At 36.2% G+C, this 22,607-nt stretch overlaps 1 protein-coding gene across 1 annotated transcript; it reads left to right on the top strand.

Annotated features, from left to right (window-relative positions):
- The first annotated feature begins 167 nt into the window (after nucleotides 1-167).
- LOC137394734 (spindle and kinetochore-associated protein 1-like) lies at nucleotides 168-11,909 on the top strand. Its single transcript, XM_068081496.1, has 6 exons — nucleotides 168-221; nucleotides 5,770-6,082; nucleotides 8,203-8,336; nucleotides 8,624-8,755; nucleotides 8,988-9,154; nucleotides 11,537-11,909. The coding sequence occupies exons 2-6, from the start codon at nucleotides 5,864-5,866 to the stop codon at nucleotides 11,698-11,700; spliced, it is 816 nt and encodes a 271-aa protein (XP_067937597.1). The 5' UTR covers nucleotides 168-221; nucleotides 5,770-5,863; the 3' UTR covers nucleotides 11,701-11,909.
- Nucleotides 11,910-22,607: the final 10,698 nt, after the last annotated feature.

Here is a 22,607-nt window from a genome sequence, read left to right as displayed (position 1 = left end):
CGAAACTAGTTATCGGTTGTTGGGAAGTGACGTCGGCTTAGCAACAATCGCTGTTCTGCGATCGACAATTACGATGAAGTTTATGTCACTGGCTTGAACTTTGAACGCAAAGTCCGATTCAATAACAGTGCGCTTCCGTAAGACAGAGCCATTTAGCGAGTCCGCTTGCAGAGAAAACGGGCGGTTATTTTGTTTTTGTATCTTCATTAATCGATGCAATCGTAAGTATGAGTTTTTTAAATAAACGTTTTAAATTAATATTTCTAATTGGCCAACAACAACTTATACAATGTTACCAATATATTTTTTAATTGGTATGGTATAAATAAAAGTATAAAAAATCAGTTCTCTTAGGAGATGTGACGTTATTAGTACAGACATTTGCCGCATCGATGTTATGCGTGTAAAAGATTATTCGGTGATTTTCACACGAAGGTTGTATGGTGCACAGTACGCATTGCACACTGCAGCAATGAATGTATACAGATTCGTATGTAATTATCGTTAAAACGGGAAATGAGGAATTTGGTAAAATTTTGTTGGAGTGAATCTGGATCTGGATGATGTTTAGTCCCTAGAGCCTCATGAGAAGCAAGAAAGGGACCCTCCGATCGCTAGGTCTTTTTTTGTTGTTAGTCCGCTACAATCTCCCCAGTGCGGATCTCCCGAGATGTCCTGAGGATGAATCCCTGTAAAAACTGACCAGAGTCACAGGAGAGGGCGTTTAGATTGTTAGAACGTGTGGTCATGTAGTGAGTAGATGCGTTCATTTCGGTCAGTGTGTCATGGATGGATAGAAACGTATCTTTGTTTGATACGATATTAATGTACAAAGACAATCTCTGTTGCTGTCTTTTGTGTTTTAAGGACTTTAAGCCACACATGAATTTTTCTTCTGAGACGGACACCTCTCTGCCTTTAATATTTTTAATGAACCTCACAGCTTTATTTTGTATGCGTCCCAGCATGTCGGAATGCGTGGCTGTATGAGGGTCCCAGACCTATTCAAGAACAGGCGTATTCAAGAACAGGTCGACACAGCTGCTTATAGGCAATCAATTTCACTGCGACTGGGGCATAACTAATAGTATTTTTTAACAATCCAAGGATGCGTGATGCTTTCATACAAATATATTCAATATGTGTACTCCACTTGTTGTCTTTTGAAAGGTACACACCAAGGTATTTTACAGTGTCACATGTGATTAAAGGGGTGTTCCCGAGATGGTAATTTATGGGGTATTTGTCTGTAAGCGATGTTTTCCCGAATGAAACAATAGTGCTCTTTTTGGCGTTAAATAACATACCATTGGACTGTCCCCATTGAAATAGGTTATCGAGGTCAGTTTGTAATAGTGTCATGTCGTTTGAGTTTGTAATAGGGTGATATACTAGAGTATCATCGGCAAAGAGGCGTATAGAACTATTGGTAACACAGTCAACTATATCATTTATAAACAAGATGAACAGAATAGGGCCTAGTACGCTCCCCTGCGGGACTCCTGATGTGACCTGTACTGGATCCGACATCCCACCTCCTACCAGAACTCGCTGAGACCTACCTTGGAGGAAGGATGCTATCCAACGTATAAGTATGGGATTTATACCGAAGCCTATAAGCTTAGTTAGGAGTTTGCTATGATTTACTACATTGAACGCTTTAGAGAAATCTAAAATGGCTGCGTGTACAATGGATCCGGAGTCATTAAATTTGAGTATGTCATGGTTTGCTGTTATCAGTTGGGTACAACACGAGAGACGTTTTCTGAAGCCGTGCTGGTTTGAGGAAATTTTGTTTGTAAGCTGCGCATTTAGCTGGTGAACGATTATATGTTCCAATAATTTACAGCATATACAAGTTAGAGAAATGGGGCGATAATTGGATGGTGAAGTTCGACTACCTTGTTTATAAATAGGAGTCACGTGGGCAGTTTTCCATTCTTCGGGCAAGGTACCTGTTTGAAGTGAATAGTCAAATATGCTCGTCAAAATAGCGGCTGTTCCTTCGGGGTCTAGAGTGAGTTGATTTTTTTCCAATCTTGTCTGGGCCTGCGGCCTTACCAGTTTTCAGGTTATCTATTAATTTTAATACTCCGTTGGTTGAGATCGAAATATTTTGGGGATCGGCAATAAATGGCAGTGTAGGTAGAGGGGAAGGTTTCGAGAAGACGCTCTGAAAAAAAGAATTTAGTATATTAGCAGTTTCATAATCATTTTCAGTCAATACTCCATTGTCTTGTTCCATCGACACAATTTTGTTTGCATTTCCTTTTAACTCTTTTATATATTTATAGAAGGGTTTGGTGTCACCCTCTACCAGTGGATTGTATAGTCTATTGGTCATGTAGTCTTTTTTGAGGTTTTTAAATAACTTTTTGTTACTTCGACGTAGTTGTTTGTATTTATTAAGTAATTCACTGTCTCCTTTTTTCTTATACAAGGAGTATAACTTACGTTGCTTGTTGCATGCACGCTTTGCAGATTTATTAAACCAGAGTGGTTCGTTTGGCCTTTTAGGCTGTCTTTGTCTGGTAGGAACATGATCATTTATTGCATTATGTAAGCCAAGTTTTAAAATGTTCCAAACGTTGTCTATGGTACCTCCAATGCCTATACACTCCGTTACCCGTTTGTGAATTTCAGCTAGTGACTTCTCAAAATTGGGCAAGTCAACTTGCTTGAACAGTCTAATAGGAAATATTGAATATTTAAACTATGCATGGATAAACTCCGTTGCTAATGGTTGTACATGCGTTACTAAAACCAATCATCAAATACATATTTCATTATACTAAATAAATTAGAGTTGAAATATTTTATCCTCTTTAAAGTTGAAGCACTCTAGAATTGACCCTGTGGTGGGAGAGAGTGGAGCACATTGCAACGCGGAGCACGTTGAAACATTCCTCAAATTTCTTGCTTGTTTACGTCATTTTAAATTTTTACTTCACTGTCTAAAGAGCTTTCTAGTTCATCTTTTGAGATATCTTGATTGCATGAAATGAAAATAACCGCAAATTAGGTGAGCCATGATTTTATAGAATTTATTGGTAATTTTTTGACCTTTTATTTTTATATTCCAATCAGACCTGCCAACCCAAAAGTGGGGCAATGCGTGAGATTTGGTTTTGGGGCAATTGATTTATCAATGATAGTACATATAAAATTGTGGAAATTGGGGCAAAAATCTCACGCATTTCTCACGCATTTTCATTTTTTCTTTGGGGTGATTGCGTGAGTCTCACGACCAATGCGTGAAAGTTGGCAGGTATGATTCCAATTTAGAGAATTGCATATATCTTCCTTATACATCATCCCATGTTAAAAAAGTCAGTTGAGGCAGCTATAGACATGTTCTTCTCACAATGCACCTACCAATTTCATGATGTTACATCATCCTGAGTTGGAATGAACATTTTGGTTAATCAGTGTCAAGTGGGGCGCGTTGAAACACAAAGGCTATGGGGCAAGTTGCAACACGGTTTAATGATAAAAATCGAGGTGCAAGTTGCAACATGTCGCAACTTGCCCCTCTATTCTTATAGAGGGAACAGCTCGAGTAGCACTGAAGCTGCTGTTTGATACAAGCCTCGATGACCTAGCTAAAAGTTAATCCTCACGATGAACCCCTAAATTTCTGGACAATATTGATATTATGACTGCAAATACTAATATATAGGTAGAAAAGTTCAATCTTTATATCAAAATGTATATATGTTTTGTTTTACCGTGAAAGTTTGTTTGTCGTGATTATCGTGATTGTTGTGATCAGTGTTTTGAAGTTCATAGCAAACTATTTTCAAGTTTTTCTTGCTCAGATAACTAGTGGAAATTTGAATTGTTTGGCTGAAAATAAATTCAAGAAGAAGCAATTCTAAAACTAAAATTTACTATGAAAATCAAAGACGTTTCAACGTGCCCCATAGGGTGTTTCAACGTACCGCCTACCTTGGCACATTGACATCCCAATTATGCAATGAGTGCGATATTTTGTGATATTTTCCTAAGTATACAACCGACAGAATTGACATTTGGCATACATATGTAAAACATGTTTATGCACCCTTTGTGATTATCTACATTATACTTCAATATTTCAGGAAAAATTTATACTCAAAAATTTATTTTTTGTTCCAATGGGCCCCACTCTCCCCCACAATTTAATTGCGGATTAGTTAACCGACAAGTTAATCGCTGTTTTGTTCAACACTTGAAGATGGAAAAAAAAACTAAATTGCCATGAATTATAGCTGATGGCAACGTATTGGGACGACTGCAATGACTGCGAACTGGTTGCTTAATTGTAATGGTAGCTCCAAGGCTTGCAAGTTTTACTAAGCCATGTGAACCACTTTTGAATAAATTAGCATGTAAGCATACCATTAGAAAGCTCAATGCTTGGTCTTTGTAAATGGTAATCAGTCCAGCCTTAGAAGTGATCGACGCGTCACAGTAAAATACACTAGAACACCCTAAATCAACTTTTTAAACTTTTATTTGTCAGGCGTTTTCATTCATCAGGAGAGCTTAATGTAAGATACATGTACTACCCTTTAAACTTAAGAATTCGGTGCCATGGAAAACCATTCTTACCCAATAGTTTTCCATGGCACAGAATTTGAAGAATAGTCAGCTGTAATCTAAAGTATTTTCAAGAGACAATAAGATTCCACTAATTACTGCATTGATATTTGCAAAACTCAAAGTTGAAGTAAACATAATATAATAAATGAAGATAAAAAATAAGGACTTGAGCAAAATAAATCTTATTTAACGTAACTTACTGGTATGAGTCGGACTATTTAAATGAAAGAGGTTGAAAATTAACTCTTGGTAGTAATAATACTAAAATGGTTACAAGTTCAATATACTATATGATTTTATATAAACACAAATGAATGACAAATGCTTTTGCTCCAATATCAGTCCCATCCTTATTTATCAATCTCTAAATACAAAGCATTACACTTTATTGAAAATTGTCTTCTCAGCAAAGTAAGCCACATATGTATACCCATTAGTAATTAGGGACACCAAAAAAGTGTTATAAATTGACATAAATATCTCCAACATCCAATATTTACTAGGAGTTTCAATGATTTGCATTGAGGCTGTCATGCATCTCAAATCGCATATAACCCTCCCAGGACCATTTTTAACACCATAGGTAAATCCGAAAAACTCTAAATTTCATGACCTCTAACATCATTTGATGGAAACAAATTAAATTGGAGTGAAATAGGTTCATAATTCACACTCAAGACTGACTCAGTTTATAAGTTAATCAGTGGTCTCACAAGTGTTTACATACTTACATACTAATTCATCCTACCACCGCTTTCAGCAGTATGACTAAAAATTAATGATGTAAAATTCTTTTAATTTCATCTGATTGCTGAGAATCCGGTTCACTGAATTAGGTGTCCGTAACCTTTTTACACATAATATTTTAGGGGTCAAACATAAGTTGACTCCTTTATTTTTACCAAGTTTTACTACATGTACTAATAAGCAATATTCTCCGACATGTTACCAAAAAAAACAAAGGATAAGAGGCTACACTTGATGATTACACTTGAAAATCATCAAGTGTAGCCTAGATGATTTTCAAGGCTATAACGCTCAGTTGCGATCACAACTGCAGCATTTATTGGCTGATGTTTTTTTCGAGCGAATTAATGGCAGTGGCTATGATGACAATTGTGTAGGTCAAAAACAGTAAGTTTGCAGTGTTATTACATTGTCCTCAGATTAAATATCGATCCACAGATCACCTTGAGAGATTCCTTGCTGCCTACCATCTGCTGCCTACCATCTGCTGCCACCAACAGTGACTACTGGCAGCAGTAACTTTTATTGGTTTATGGTGAGAATGGATCTGCCAGGATTAGTTGGTGGCTATGTTGATAAAGTGAACGGGCTGTCAAACTTGGCAGACCTAAGAGAAGTTCTGCAGGATGAGGATGACACCCTTATTAATGAGTATGGAACTCTGGCTAAGAACTCAGTTCGTCTCTCCACTACCTTTAAAGAATACAGAGAGGAAGGAGCAAAGGCCGTAGATCTCAATAATCAACTGCAAGTGAGTCTGTGTACGGATGAAGTTCATGCCTTTTCATCAACTGGTTGAACCAAATGATTTTCTGAGAAAAGATAGGACAATTCTTAATTTTATGATTGGAACAAAAAATAATTTCCAGATTACTAATGCAACAAGCGAACATGCAACTCTGAAGCTATAAAATATGACACAATGTGTAGTTTACTCTTTTTGTGAGAAAGATAGGACAATTCTTATTTTTATGATTTGCAATGAGTTATCATACACTTGCAATGATTTGTCATACACTTGTGACCTGTTAACCAACTATCTCGCATATGTGCCTAAACAAAGCAGTCGTTGAGCATTCTGGGAACGGGCTATTAACAGCTATAAAATGTGTCACTTGGCTAAACTGCTCAGGGAATCTTGTCCCCTTTTTGTTAGGATATTCCACACGAATTTAAGGCTGTTCCATTTCTGCACTGATTGTATATTTGCCTGTGACATTTCATATTCAAGGTCAATGATCCATGTTTATTAATAGCGCAGGTGTTTATTGCAATTTCTTGATCTTCGTGTTTATTAACATTAGAAAAATGCAAAAACTAACAGAATTAGCCAATTAGATATGAGAAATATCAATTCATTAGAAATGAACATACTGGACTTAATGCTGAGGCAAGATGGCGCCAATGTTAGACACATGAGTGCTTGTATAGGAACTCTGTCTTGTCTGGTTAGATCTTTATGTCTATGGCATGCGGTTTTATTAACTTTATGTCTATGTCTTGTGGCTGTACCAGCTTTCAACATAATTTTTGTGGCACGTGACACATCGTCCCTACACGGTGGAACCTCTGCTTACCAAATTTTCTAGTTATAAAACGTCTTTTGGTAAAAATTTTGCTTTGACTCACTAGATTTTTATAGATATGAAAGGCCTTCCGTTATTTGATTCATTTGTTTCGTACTTTGGCCTTTTTGCATCTTGTGGTTACGATGTACAACACACCTGACTCAGTTTCATCTGCTAGCGATAGGTAGCATACGACAAATGTCACGTTTTTGTTTATTGTATAATTTGGAGTTATCATATATATCACACAAAAGGTAGGACAACTTTAGTTTCAAGTTCTGCGTTTTTGTATGATGACACTTTGTCTGTTCATTTTTATTTGTTATTTCTATGTTTTTCCATGTGTTCTTGTTTTTTTATTATGAAGTACTCAATGCCTATAATTACAAAATTCTAACAAGTATTTGTTATTGGTTTTAACTAGCCTGTCTTGACAAACTGTTGTTTTTGCCGAGTTGTTCTTCCGTCGAGCGGGCGAGCAACACAACAGCTTGTCACAAGACGTACTGCAACTGATGCATCAGCTGCACTTATAGGGAGTTGTTCTTTTCCGTCTATGCGGCTTGGTTGCGATGTTATGTCGGTCGCTCCATTGGTAATCATAACGGATTTCGCGCAAAGATTTATGTAGAAAAAAATAAGATTACAACGTTTAACCAAAGACCGGTCTCTGTGGTAAACTTTAGTAGAACTTAAGAATAAAATAAATTAAAAATAAAATCTATAAGAACACATAAAACTGACTGATACAAAAACAGAAATAAAATTGATTGAACGCACAAATAACGACATGTTTAGTCACTGTTGTTGCGTAAGTTCTCAAGTTCTACTAAAGTTCACCGCAGAGACTGGTCGCTGGTTAAACGTTGTAATCTTATTTTTTCTAAATAAGTTTTTTGCGCGAAATTCGTTATGATTACGGTACCAATGGAGCGACTGACATAACATCGCAATCAAGCCACATAGACGGAAGAGAACAACTTTCTATAAGTGCAGCTGATGCATCGGGTGCAGTACGTCTTGTGACAAGCTGTTGTGTTGCTCGCCTGCTCAACGGGGATACAACTCCGCAAAAACAACAGTTTGTCAAGACAGGCTAGGTTTTAACCATTGCATGTATTTATAATTTATACAAATACCATGTCCGAGTTTTGAGAGGTCTTGGAATAGATTAACGCATTTATATTGTAAAATCGGTTTCTGCCTACAAAACATCTTCCGGAATGACTTAATTTTGTAAATCGAGGTTCCACTGTACTTAGCTAGATAATGTAAGTTTATCAATAGCTCTACTCTTCTCAAGGCTCTAATGGGGAAGATGGCCGCTATAAATAGCGAACTGGATGCACTCACGGACAAGGTACCCAAGTATTTACCAGGCAGCCATTCAAATGGAGAGTTGGTTTCTGAACCTTCACCTGTGGTGTCAGCCCCTAAGTAGGTCACTTACTGAGTCATTGATTTGAAGCAATCGCTTACTTTTTACTTGAGTTCAGTTTTTATCGGTGACTAGCAGCTAACAATTAGCCATTTGCTCTCACCGCTCTTGCCCGCATATGTAGAGTTTCAGGCTATCTGTTAAACACAGTATATCTGCAAATTCAGCATCAACCTCGTCTGTATGCCCGTGCAAGTGCAGTAAAAGAGAAACTAGTTCAAGGCCATATCTTAGTTGTCAGTCTGTCAGTTGTAAGACTATTCAACAGCGTCAGCTTTTATTGAAGGCAGCAGGGTAAAAAGTCTTTGGCATCAGGAAAAAAATTAGCATCCGGAGAGGCTACGAAGTCAAAACTCAAGCAATTCGCTCCTCCCGTTCTGCCATACCTAACCGCGCAGGAGTTCAGCACTGTACCCAAGTTAGTTTACAAACAATATAGCTATTGGTCTTAAAAAGCTCAGCTTATAATATGCATTTGGTTGGGGTGTTCGATGAGCATGTTACCATTTACTATAATGTTGAAGTGTTTGAATTCTGATCAAGTACATGTATGCCCTTAGAAGTCTCAAATATAATTTTTGTGTTGTTTGAGAGTCGTTGTAGTAGCCAAGAATGAAGTTGGCAATGAATAGCCTCTGCTCTGTATGCAGGTACATGAAGGGTAGGATACTGTATTCTGAGGCTAACAAAGCAATAGATGTACTCAATCAGGCAGCATCAGAGAAGTATAAAATAGTAAACAAGTCCAAAGGTCTTTCAGAACAACAAAGACGAAAGAAGATTGACTATTTGGAGCTGGAGAGCAAAGATACGGAGAGTAAGCTTACTACCATCAAACGTCGACTTACAGTTACCACGACGGATGACTTTTAGAGCAAATTTTTGTCTTGTCATACGAAGTGATTTTTGATGTTTGGAGTTTCTTGAAACATTGCTGTTTTTAAAAAGTGTTTCTATTTGCGCAACGCCTCAATGATCAAGTACGATCGTCTGTTTACTTTGTTGCAAGTTATTGAGGCTATGTGTGTGTTGTTAAGATCAATATTGCACAAACTGTTGTCTTGGCTGGACATGTTTGAGTCCAGTGGTAAGGGAACCTGGATGACTGAAGACATGTTCAGTTGAAGAAAACAATTCAAGGTTAGATGTTATTCCAGAGACAATTAGTGTCCTTTTTGGGAATTGAACCCTCAACCTGTTGTTTACAGGTCAGGCATTTCAGATCCCTAGGCCACGGCTGCTGCACTTATGTTCACAGTTCTCTTTCAGCTTAATTAAGTTCTTCAGCTGTAGAATAACGGTGAACAACTCCTCATATCTTACTTTTTACTTTTAAAATCTTGACTCCAAAGAAGACTAGCGCTCCAGCCATCTCAAATTTATTTGGACAAATGAATGGCGTATTCCTGTTCATTTTGAGACCTCAGTAGTGGTAATCTTATCTCTGTGTAAGGTTCACATGATTGATCATGTCTCATCATAAATGCTTGCAGTCTGTCAGTTTGTATGCTGTAGACAGTCTATAATCAGCCCCATATTGAAACCCATACTGTAGACCAGGGGTCTGCAACCTTTTCCACTCAAAGAGCCATTTAGACCGATTTTCCGCAGGAATGAACTCAGTGGGAGCCACAAACCCTCTTCGATATTTTAAATTAAAAAACACATCAATACTACATGTAACATTTTGGTTTAGCTTGTAATGCTTTTATACCATGTCATAAAACGAAAAGGTGTGGCTTGTATACTGATTTAACTGCACTGAGAAAAAAATTACACTTTTGCGAAGAACAATACAATAGCTAATAATAACTTGATTGTAACGTGAAAATATTACGTTGTTTGTTTATAAGGTTACTTTCAGGAAAAATTGCAACTTCATGTTTAATTCGGTCCTTCTTTTAACAAAACGTCAAATGTAAATTCTAACTGCAGCAAATGTCATTCCTGCAGCAATTTTTGCTAAAATTAGCCTTACGCATCAGTTCCAAAATGACCTTTGTACTCTCATATCCCTCTGAATATTTTTGAGCACAAGCTGCGTGTTTATTCTGAAAATGTCTTGCGACATTTGACTTTTTGTTTGCAAATTTTCCATTACATATTAAGCAAACTGGTGAACCAGTCTCATCAGCAGTGAAAGCAAACGAATCAGCCCATGTAGGATTAAATGCTATATTTTTCTCTATCACTTCTTTCCTTAGTATTCGCCATAATTTGCCTACCTGGGGTAAAAAAAATCAAGTGTCATGCCGACTGGTGTAATTTTGACAGTTTTATCGGCGCATAAATAATGATGCATAAGAAGCAACAATGTTTAATTTATTACCATACTTACAATTTTTTAAATTATATTACAAAATCTAGTGATAAAGCTTCTCAATTTTTATGAATTTCTCAGCATATGGTATAAAAAGAAAAATATCTAAAGTCAGAGGGAGCCTCAGTGAGGGGATGAAAAAGCCGCATGCGGCTCCGAAGCCGTGGGTTGCTGACCCCTGCTGTAGACTGAAGTATCAGACTCTTTAGTTTGTATAAAACAAATTAGTTGCCACTGAGTCCATTTCTCAAGTCAATTCTATTGCATACTCTACTATTACATACCCTACTGTTACATACCCTACTATTACATACCCTACTATTACATACCCTACTGTTACATACCCTACTATTACATACCTTACTATTACATACCCTAATGTTACATACCTTACTATTACATACCCCACTATTACATACCCTACTATTACATACCCTAATGTTACATACCTTACTATTACATACCCCACTATTACATACCCTACTATTACATACCCTACTATTACATACCCTACTATTACATACCCTAATGTTACATACCTTACTATTACATGCCCCACTATTACATACCCTACTATTGCATACCCTACTATTACATACCCTACTATTACATACCCTACTATTACATACCCTACTATTACATACCCTACTATTACATACCCTACTATTACATACCTTACTATTGCAGACCCTACTATTGCATACCCTACTATTACATACCTTACTATTACATACCCTACTATTACATATCCTTTTGTTACATACCCTACTATTGCATACCCTACTATGGCATACCCTACTATTGCATATAGTGAAATGGTTATTTCCCATCTAAGCAATGTGCCACTTCCTCTCTCCTCATACATACGCGTATTTTTAGACTTGCAGTTTGTGACTGATATGGATATTGCTGAGCAGTCGAGCAAAGTTGACAAACATTTCCTATCTGTGCTGACTATCATCAGACATTGTGGCCGAATTCGTCAGCTGCGTGCTGGAAAAATTACCAAATATGTTTTGCTGCCAGTCACTGCCAACACATGATCCTCTCGTCTGTCTTGCGCCGTGTAGTTTGAGAAGGGATTTGATAGTACATACTCGATGTTGAAGTTTTTCTTTGCTAAATACTTGTGCATGATGTTGCATGTTTAAAATATGGTTTTTGTATTTATTCCTGGTAAATCAGAATTTTTATGTATTCAGTTTATTATTTTAATTACCTCATTTTTTAGAAATAAAGTATATATACATGTTATCCACATGTATATGGGGTATAGACTTTGTAGCTACTGACCTGTAGCCTAGACAATAGTGTCTGAGATTTTAATGGATAACACAGTTGATGAATAAAAGGACAAAAATCGAGAAGATGATGCGAACGGCAATCATAAATGTGAGTATTGGTTGGAGTATTTTCGTTGTTGTCGTAAAATGAAGTTTATTTCACATGTATTTGACAGCTTAGCGTAGAGTACACCGACACTTAGCGTAGAGTACACTGACACTTAGCGTAGAGTACACTGACACTTAGCGTAGAGTACACCGACATTTAAAGTAGAGTACACTGACAGCTCGCCGTTGTTTTATAGCTGCGCTACACCAGTTACATTGAACACAGATATACAACTTAAAAACCCATAAAGGTTGATGTGGAGTATTTTTTAATACTAGTATGTGGATTGATTTGACTACAAGTATGTGCGAGTGATCCCTCAAAGGTCGAGCATGATGACGGTTTAGCTTACCGTAAGCAGAGGCTGTGTGTGTTTTTAAGAGCATTGTCACACAAACAATGACTCAATTGGACCACGTTGTCAATATCATGAAAGTCCTAAAGACTGTAGGTTATGTTGTCAAGGAATAATAAAATGAAGTTACTACGCAATTGCTGGGAAAGTTGCAATTATGCGTCTACGGCACTCGACCATAGAAAACGCATTTATGCGTCTATGGCATCGAAAGGCTTAAAACCCATTATTCTCTAAATTCAGCCTTCAAAATAATTTCAGTTTTTTTTAAAGGTAGATAAGCTATTTACAGGGTGTTTAATAGGCTAAATGCTGAGAAAAATGAGCTTAAAAAGCGCAAATATATCAACAGCTAGCTTGTGATAAAATCGTGCCTTGTGATTAAATCCAGAGGTTAATGAGGTTTTCCAGAGGTTGCTGAGAGACAACAACTCTCGACTACTTGCTTACTGCTATATCTATAAAACCCCCATGATGTTGGCGTTGCTATATGTTAGTCAATGCGATCTATTTTTAACAATGGTTTGTTACACACTAAACTTACTGCAGACAGTTTCTGATAATATCGTGAGCCACTGTACCACGGATGACTGCAAAGGATTCTTGAGTCAACTTGATACGTAAGCATTCTCTTGAAGATCAACAATGAAGTCTGCTTAGCTTTCTGCAACCAGAAGCTGTGTGTGTTTCAAAAGCATTGTCACACAAACAATGGCTCTGTGATCTTGGCTGAACATGTATCAGTTCAATGGCAAGGAAACCTTAACGACTGGAGACATGCCTTGTTACAGAGAGTAATTTAAGGTTGGATGCCATCGTCAGTGGCCTATTTTGATAATTGAATCCCTACCTGTTGTTTGTAGGTCAGGCATTTTAGACCAATTGACCACAGTTGTTCTTCTTATATAGAAACATATGAGGGTGCTTTTAGAAATCCATTTAATCAATGATAGATGTTATCCAATGCGTACCCCTCCACGGTGCAAATATGAAAACTGTCGTTGACTTAATTGTGCTGAAAGTCATGTCTACATGTTGCTTGCAAAGGTATGACCTGTGGATGAATACAGCAAAAACATGTTGAGCATTTACTGAGTTTGTATGTTAAACAACGAGTGGCCAGTTATTATAGGCTACAAATATTAACTATCTATGATGATCTAACACCACAATTCTTATCTTTTCATTATAGACAAAAAGTCCGTTATTACAACTACCATGAACCAAATTATTGCAAAATGAAATGTTCAACAATTACACTGCGTAATCTGGATGTTTGATGCCTACCACAAACACTGACTCTCTATCCAAATCACATACTGTCGAAAGCCACACAATACCATTTACGCCACATCTCCAACCTACCCCACACATACTCTCCCACTCTTACTACCTAACCCACAATACCACCTATCACACCCATACCATCTCTCCGTACCTACAACCTAACCTATCTGTATACTGCCTACTCATGGGCAATCTGAAAGCAGTCTTTGTATTGTCAGAAGCAAGAACTTCAGGATATGAAATGCTGGCTAGTAGATTCTCTTCAATTTACTCCGCTACACAAATTGTAGCAGTATATTTGAGTCCCATTAGTATCCTGTATTAGTGAAGTTGTTGCCCCGATCCTATTTTGATAAGCTTGTATTTTGTAAAGGAATAAAACCATCTGTGAGAATTCCAACGTATGCTGTTTAATGTTTTATCTTTTAGCTTGATCGAATATAATTTTTGAACAGTAATCATTAGCTTTTTTATTATTCACCTTTCTGTATGTCTTATTTAATCTCAGCAAACCAGTGATACAGCATACTACCCTAGGACACTTATGTATTCGCCTCATCTAACTTTCGCGTTTTCGCGGAGTCATCCTCTCACGAAAATTTCATGTGCGAAACTAAACTATCATAACGAACGAGCGAAAACGTGAAATTAAATAGCTTTGTTCATTGATAGTCCAAAAAACAAACGGCAGCAAGCGATCAAATTGCATTATCGACCTCGCCCACACCATTCTGGTTCACAGTTACAAACTAGTCCCAAATTGAATTTTTTTCTCCACTTTTTTTCTCCACTCCAATTTTGTTCCACTGCATTTATTTTTACATCGCTATATTTTCGCACTCATCAGAGCTGCGAAATTAAGTTGCAGCAAAATTTTACTTTGTATGCTACTCACGAAACTAAATACTAGCGAAATATAAGTATCCTAGGGTATGTCATCTGCAGTTTGCCTTCTGCCTACAAATTATATCAATATTCATCAGCTTTTCTTAATGTTGTTATGAATGAAAAATCAGAACAATTTATTTTAATTACTTTTTCACTTGGCTAAGTAATTTGATGTATAATAACTTTTACAAAGTAGGTAGATTAGTTGTTTTGGCGTCGCTCAGCCGATAGTTCCTACGAAGACTACGAATGGAAGAATGAGAGCGATGACGAGACCAACTGTGATTATTGGTCCGAGAATGTTCATTGCAACTGCCACCTTGTAGTAAGTCTCTCCTTGTGATAACTGACCTGCAAGCACAACCATCGTGGGTTTATATACATTATACCTCGAGGCATTATTGTTTGTATGTAGCATATATAATTTTTAAATAATTTATATACTTTATATATATTGCATATTATATTTTATTTTTTATAGGCTATAATATGTAATTTATTTCTTTTTTTATATAAGTAAATTACATTATTATATAGTGTATACGTTATATACAAATGTATAAATCATATATTATATAAAGTACATATTATATCTCACAAATTTATGGAGTTACCTATATAATGTTTTAGACCATCAATGCTACAGCTGGTCGTACAATTGTCAGAACATTGAGCCTTTATATTAGTAGCGTGAGTGGTACCACCAAAGCAACTAAAAAGCCAGATTGCTAATTTTTACAATACTCAATAAGAACTGTGTTGAACCACCAGAACAGCTAACAGCCCAAAAGCTCTACAATCTAGCTCTGGAGCGGTCAAGTTAGACTAGCTGGTTGCTGTACCAACAGAGCAGCTCAGCACCATATACGTAGTTCAACAAGCCAAGATTATGTCAGCAGGTCAACTAGAAACCATGCAGTTTAATCAGCCAAAGTGCTGTCCCAAAACAGCTGAAAATAACATATCTGGGCAATATAAAACAACCTTGAACATAATGTATGATTCTTAGTGAGAGGTTTTCAGAGCTTCATCTGAAGATGATTTTAATTACGACTGACGATTGCAAACAGAGATCATGGAAGTTTTGAATTTTAAATAAGTTTCTAATACTGTTGAACAGATCTGTAAAGTTCTAAACTTCATTATAAAGTTTATTTGGAGATTGAGAGCATTTCCATAGTTTTCTTACCACTCCGATGGGAGCTCCTTGCCATGCAGGAAAAGATGACTGCGATTAAGCCAAACAGGATGTTGCAGAAAATCAGGTTGAGAATGGAGCAGGTCAGACAATCACTCCCCTGGTTGATGTTGTTTACTAAACATGAAAATGGTTATACTCTATTAGATTATGCAATATTGTACTGTACTATATCACTTTGCATCACATTAATATATATTAGATTCAATGCTAGTATATTGTTTCACAAAGCTTATACATTTGTATTATTCTCCTAACAATCCTTAGGCCGATATATGTTTAAAAACGAGCTTGAAAATCTTGCTAGCGATCTCGACATTTCATCTTGTTTGTTTTATCTTAGTTTCATCACATAAGTAACAATTACATTAGAAAGTGTGTTTGTGAAACTAATAGTTAAGGTATCTCTGTGTTACTACTAGTTAATGTATCTCTGTGTTACTACTAGTTAATGTATCTCTGTGTTACTACTAGTTAATGTATCTCTGCATTACTACTATTTAATGTATCTCTGTGTTACTACTAGTTAGGGTATCTCTGTGTTACTACTAGTTAGTGTATCTCTGTGTTACTACTAGTTAATGTATCTCTGTGCTACTACTAGTTAAGGTATCTCTGTGTTACTACTAATTAAAATATCTCTGTGTTACTACTAGCTAATAAATACATGTACATGTATTTGAAAACTTGTGAAAACGCAAGTGTAATCAGAAACACATTAATTATTCTTTGTTTTATAAAAAATCGCTATTTTACTTTGTATGTCAACCATTTGTTATAATTTTATCATAAAAGATGCTGATGCATGATTTCATGCGTCTCACTTTCACATTTCAATTCTTTTAACAAATTGCTTTGATCTATGAGCACGCCATATGTTAAAAGTTGTCTATCTGTGAGCACGCGTCTATATATATAAATATCAGTGTTTCTTTGTCATTTGTTGGTGGTTTATCAAGAAATAGCGATTAAAATTTAGCAATAAAATTTCTGCTTTGCCTTAGTAAAGAACTTGGAACCTCCATTTCCGCAGATATAGGCAATAACCACTACACTTGACGTGTTACTGGCTATACTATGGTATGATCAAGTCTAACAATCAAAGCGCTTTGCTTCACATCGGTGCAAATGAATGTGTGGGTTCAATTCCTGTGAGGTGCATTACTTTTTCCCAACGCTTTTAGCTCAAGACAGCTTGCATGCCACAACCATTTATTGCATGCCACGAATAAAACTTCGTCTTTTTTCTTCATTTACAGTTTTTACATCGTCTGTATGTATTTTACTTTAAAACATTTTCTTTATTATTGACTAAACATTTGTTGTTTTTGAAAGTTTTACTTTACTAGCCTTCAATTTCCAGTATCACCTTTGTTCGAATCTCGAATTCAACAAATCATAAGGTCAATCACTAAAAACTGTGTTGTTTTACTATTTAAAAAGTAATTATTTTATATGTTTTGTACCTTTTAAACAAAGATGTTATGGCAGATTGCTCGACAATATACGCAAAAAATAAAAGATAATAAAACTATATGAGTGAGTCAAACAAAATTATGTGCAGTTTATGCAGAGACATTTATATCCAGTGAGCTCCATCCAAAAAACTGTAAAAACTAAAAACTTTAGACATTTGCAGCTGTATGTTGCATCATTTTGAGTAAGAATGGCATCTAAATTTTCTCTTTGCTCGGTCAGTCAAAGCCCAATGGTAAATGTTGTTTATGTTAAATAAAAATAAATTTTCTTTGTTAAAACCTGTTTATTACCCAGGTAATGCTGGGCATTCACCTAGTAAGCTATATCTGATAAAATGCTAATAGTGACTATGTTTTTTACAGTCTAGAAATGTACATGTATAAGTGCGCTTTGAAATTTAGTTCCTAATTCTGGAGATTTGTGATGGGACAAGCTGAGAAGACCAAAGTTTTCTTACCTACAACCACAGTGGCTGGGGCTGGTTGAGTTACGATTGCTGTACCACCCGCAGCTGGCTGTTGTCCATAGGTAACCATCTGCTGTCCGTAGTATGCTGATTGCGGTTGAGCTGCAGATGCAGGAGCAGGAGGATGGTCAAACTCCTTTCCACCATCATAGGCTGGAGGAACATCTCTGGATGCTGCAATAGTTTTCTTTTATAATAGACATAAATAATTTAATATAGATATGAATTATGCTGTTGAAAGAAAGAATCTGCGCTGCAGAAACTACTTTTCAATGCAGACAAAATCACCATCTTTCACCTTTCACGGTACATGTATTTTTTGTCAAATGTACCAGCCATAGATGCTAAAATGCTTTTCAATATATCCTGTTTAGCGAGTGTATCGACATGTGTAGGCCTACTGACTTAAACACTGCTAAAATTGCTTTTTGTGGCATTTGGCCTTCAAAAAATTAATCTTCTCAAGATGTTCGTACAAGCAGGTTTTTATTGGCATACAAAAAGCGTGTTTCACTCTAAACTAAATTTTAATTACTGGAGTCTGAGCAACCAGAAGACAACTTACCCATATCAGCTAGTTAACTCGCTGCCTAACCTGTTCAGACATCTAAAACATGCCAGTAAGCAGTTGCCAATGGCAGCAGTAAATAGTGGTACAACATAAAGCCAGCAATTACAATCCTAGACCACTTGAACTGAATAGCGTATTGCCTGCTTTGTTCGAAATTATCTGAGTCGATAAAATTCTATTTAATTGCCTTTGCGTTATAACTAGTTATTATTTCATATATTTCAAGTTGTTCAGTGACTGAAAGGCTGAAATGAGTTATCTAGGTTTTAATTCTTACAAATAAAGATAAGAACAGATTATCACGGATGATAATATTCCAGATTTCTATTGCCATTATTTTTGTAGATAAATTATCTGTCCTTTGATGGAGATTTTAGTAAATTATGTGTAACTTTAGCACAGTCCAAATAGTTTATTAATTTGAGGTGGCTGCAGCAATGCGGTGGTTTAGAGTTAGATTACGTAGCGCAACCTATTCTGAGGTTTACCTTAACTTAATCATATACATGTATGTCTGATATTTTTAAATTATTTGTTTTGTAGTGGCCGGAGCACACCGACATTATCAGCTACATTTTAAAACTTTAATTTTATTTAGCGATCTTCGGTAGCAGTAGCTGTCACAAATGCATATCTATATTTAGCCACTTATTATATCATTTTCTCCTGTGTATTGAATGTCTTACCACAACTTATGTAATTGCCATCACGAGTTTGCCCATGCTATCTTATGTAACCCTTGTTGCTGCCGTAGGCCAACCATATAAAAAGGCTGGCATTTTTTCTGAGATGGCAGAGTGGTCTTTGGCAGCGACTGCGCCTGTTATATGCAAATATACACTAAAGCACTCTACTCTCATGCGTTACTATTTCTGAGCCTGAAAAAGGGAAGTTAGCTGGTGTGCCGTGAAAGACCGAGCAGCTTCTTTTACAGTTTCATTTGCTTCGTGTTTAATTTTTACTAACTTTTCTTTACAAAACTACAGGCTTTATCAAAATTTAGAGTTCCGTATGTTACTTAAGATTTGGAGTCAAATGCTTGCATACCTTTTATGTCCTTCACTTGATTGCTTTTATGTAAATTTGACTGCGTATATACAGTAATTACTGATTGAAAGGAAGATAGAAAATAAAACTGAACTGCGGGTAAGTGTGAGGTTTTCTGGTGGTATGTTTTATATGAGCTAATAACAGAACATCATGTGGCACATAAAATAAATGCACACAGAATGCGCATTCTAGTTTTTTAAAAATTTTTATAAGGGTTTCATGGGAGTTATCTTCTTTATACCAAAGTTTAGTAAAATTATGCAAGTAAATTATGGGATATTGTTATTTAAATGCTCTCTACTGTTATTTACCGCTATCTCTACTGCTATTTACTGCTATCTCTAATGCTATTTAAAAGATTGGTTTATACTGAGCATTTGTTGTTCTGATGTGTGGCACAAAGTGTATTTTGCGTTGATTAACGTTTTCGGCTTCCACAACAGTCTTTAGCTGTTATCTAGTTGTTGTCCAGCTTCCAGCTTATAGCTAACTATTTGCATAATAACAAAAAAGAATAACAAACTATAACCTCAAAACTGAGTAATTTAGCCAACAATTATGACACATTGAGGGTCATTTGCATGTAAGGCTATAGGTAAATATTCCAATAATAACAAATATCTTTATTCCATGCAGGTAAATCAGGTGAATATACGTCATATCCTGTGTCTCTCAGGCTGTGAAAAGATTTTTTACAGAAAACAAATATCTTTATTCCATATGACTCATTCCGTGTCGGGTTGATGCCTGCTTCATCAGATCTTTATCTTAGACTTGCAGTTCAGGATGTTCTAAAAAGCCTTCCAACAAATCTGATTATTATGACCAACAAGTCTGAGACAGTATTTGCATGCTCGCACATTTTTAGAAATTGATAGGTGTCAACCTGTTTACACATGTCATTATACTCCATCTTTTGTTTGCGTAATTTAGAGGTAACCATGCATTCATGCACGCATTCATTCATGCATTGTTTACATTTTATGGTGAAGACTCTCATAGTTTATACTGTGTAAATCTGTGTAAGTAAGGGCGTTAACCTATCCAGCTTATAACGATAGACCCATATTTTGAATACTAGTTTTAGGTATAGCTCACAGTTGCTGTTAAAATTCTTTCTGTTTTTACAAAGCTAGGAATGTCTCAAGGTAAGTGAATATTTGCAATCTTTGCTAGAATAGTGGTGTCTATCGATTCTATCATGTCTATCAATAATAGTTGCGGGTTGAGAAAAAGATCACATTACCTAAGATTTGATCTTGAGCCTTCCAACACTGTGGACCAACACCCTAACAATTGTGTCAATCAACTGCTCACTATTGTTCCCAAGTAGTTGTAGGTATAGTTGTTACCCTTGCCGATCTCTCACACGAGACTGCCAGGGTACTTGTAATTATGTTTCTTCGTTCATAGACATAGATTCATAAACATATTGTGTAAGTTGCATAACATTTGGTGTTCAATTGACGACTCACCAAGGTGGGCACCTAAGAAGGAGTTTAAATTAGGCCATATTTATTTTGGCTTTACATAGCTCACCAATTAGCTTTAGAGCCTATTTATGCCTGGCTAAATCCTTTATTATTCTTAATCTACATGCTGACCCAAGGCAGCAAACACTAAACACTCATTTTTCTCATGTTTGCCTCGTATGTTAAAACAAGTACAAATCACACACTCATCATAGTTGATGAAGGGTAGAAAAAATTCGTACTAATGCAATGCGTTTGACGCTTTAATTTTTTTTTCGAGACCTAAAAATATTTTTTAAATAATAGCAGTATATGTCATGGCTTTGCGTTTATGTTATTAAATTGAGTAAGAGGTAAAAGATCTTTATAAAAGCTACAATGATTTTAATGGAACGGCTAAAAAAGGAACATGTATGTTGAAATGTTAAACATCTTTAGAAACTGCATAATGAGACAACCAAAGATTGTCTAGCAACAGATAGAAGCTGGTCTCATGCATGGCAAACTTACAGCTGTGTTCATAAGAATGATAGCAGTCTGGTGTACTGTGAGAGCTCATCGTGTGTAATAACTATATGCATAATTATTCCATGATGCGGCAATGTGGTTAAGTGGCTCGGTGGGGGTGCGGTTGGGTTTGAATCTGGTTATTCGAGTTCAACTTCTGTGTGAGGAGTTGTTTTTTCTAAAACTCTTAGCCTAGCGACAAAAATGGATCTTATTATAGTAAAAATGTTAAAGAGGCAAGGTATAACTCCATTTATTGTCCATAGAAGGTCACAAACAGATGGGTAAAAAAGTCAGTGGTAAAATAAGGTACCAACTCTATTTACCGACTTTTTTCTTAACCAATCACCAACCTGTTGTTTGCAGGCTAAACTCTAAACAATATAGCGGCAAAAATATTTACCAACAATAAATTAGCCTTAGTTCTTTACAGTTTGACTAAACTACCTTTTTGTTTACTCCCAGGTTACTACAATTCTCCTCCTGTGGACAGAGAGCGTTGGTACAGATCAGAAAGACAGTTACCTAGCACTCGATACGTAGAGGAGCGTTATGTTGACCAGAGCAGTCTACCAAATGCTTACTATGGACAAGGATGGTATAGTGCAGAAGAGAAGCGGCCGAGAACATATTATAGTACTTCCGTACAACCTCAGTCTGCGTATTCAACCAGTCTCTGGAAGAACCAGCATCCGGTGGCCTCTCAATCCTGGCCTGGTTCAACCCAACCCTGGTCAGCTGTCTCCCAACCCTCGCCTGGTTCAACTCAACCCTGGCCAGTTGTCTCTCAACCCTGGCCTGGTTCGTTTAAATTCACTATTAAATTTTACTTAAATGTTTTTTAAGGTGGTTTCACTAAATCTTAAATCAAACACTGTTTTAAAAATATCTAAGTTTCCCAAATGAGCAACTAACTTTAAAACACAGTGATGAGTAACACTGGATTTAAGCTAAAACCAGCACAGATATCTCTGTTTTGCTAAGTCTGCTAATAATAGCTATAATCTATACTTTAATAATATCGATTAAATATGAAAATCTGCCCACATAGGCTTAATATTAACCAGTTGGAGTGTGTATACATTTATTTATAGCTTTTTCTTCTACTATTTCACTCTAATATTCTTTATTATATTTGTTTTTTGTTTCATAGTCTAAATTGCTGTACTATTCTAAATCTATATATATATATAAATCTCAACATTTGTGTGTATGCGTGTATGCATGTGTTTTGGTTTGTCTAGCTACAGCTATTAAAACTTAGGAAAAATATTCGTTTTATGCT

This window comes from Watersipora subatra, chromosome 4 (genome assembly GCF_963576615.1).
Source record: "Watersipora subatra chromosome 4, tzWatSuba1.1, whole genome shotgun sequence".
Classification (NCBI taxonomy): domain Eukaryota; kingdom Metazoa; phylum Bryozoa; class Gymnolaemata; order Cheilostomatida; family Watersiporidae; genus Watersipora; species Watersipora subatra.
Note: the sequence above shows the minus strand (reverse complement) of the source record. Positions and strands in the feature narration are given on the sequence as shown.

Excerpts from the sequence above, each read along its gene's own strand:
- LOC137394734 (XM_068081496.1), top strand. The coding sequence starts at position 5,864 with ATGGTGAGAATGGATCTGCCAGGATTAGTTGGTGGCTATGTTGATAAA. Across the intron at positions 6,083-8,202 it reads ATCTCAATAATCAACTGCAA|GCTCTAATGGGGAAGATGGC; the intron begins GTGAGTCTGTGT and ends ACTCTTCTCAAG. Across the intron at positions 8,337-8,623 it reads CCTGTGGTGTCAGCCCCTAA|GCAGCAGGGTAAAAAGTCTT; the intron begins GTAGGTCACTTA and ends CTTTTATTGAAG.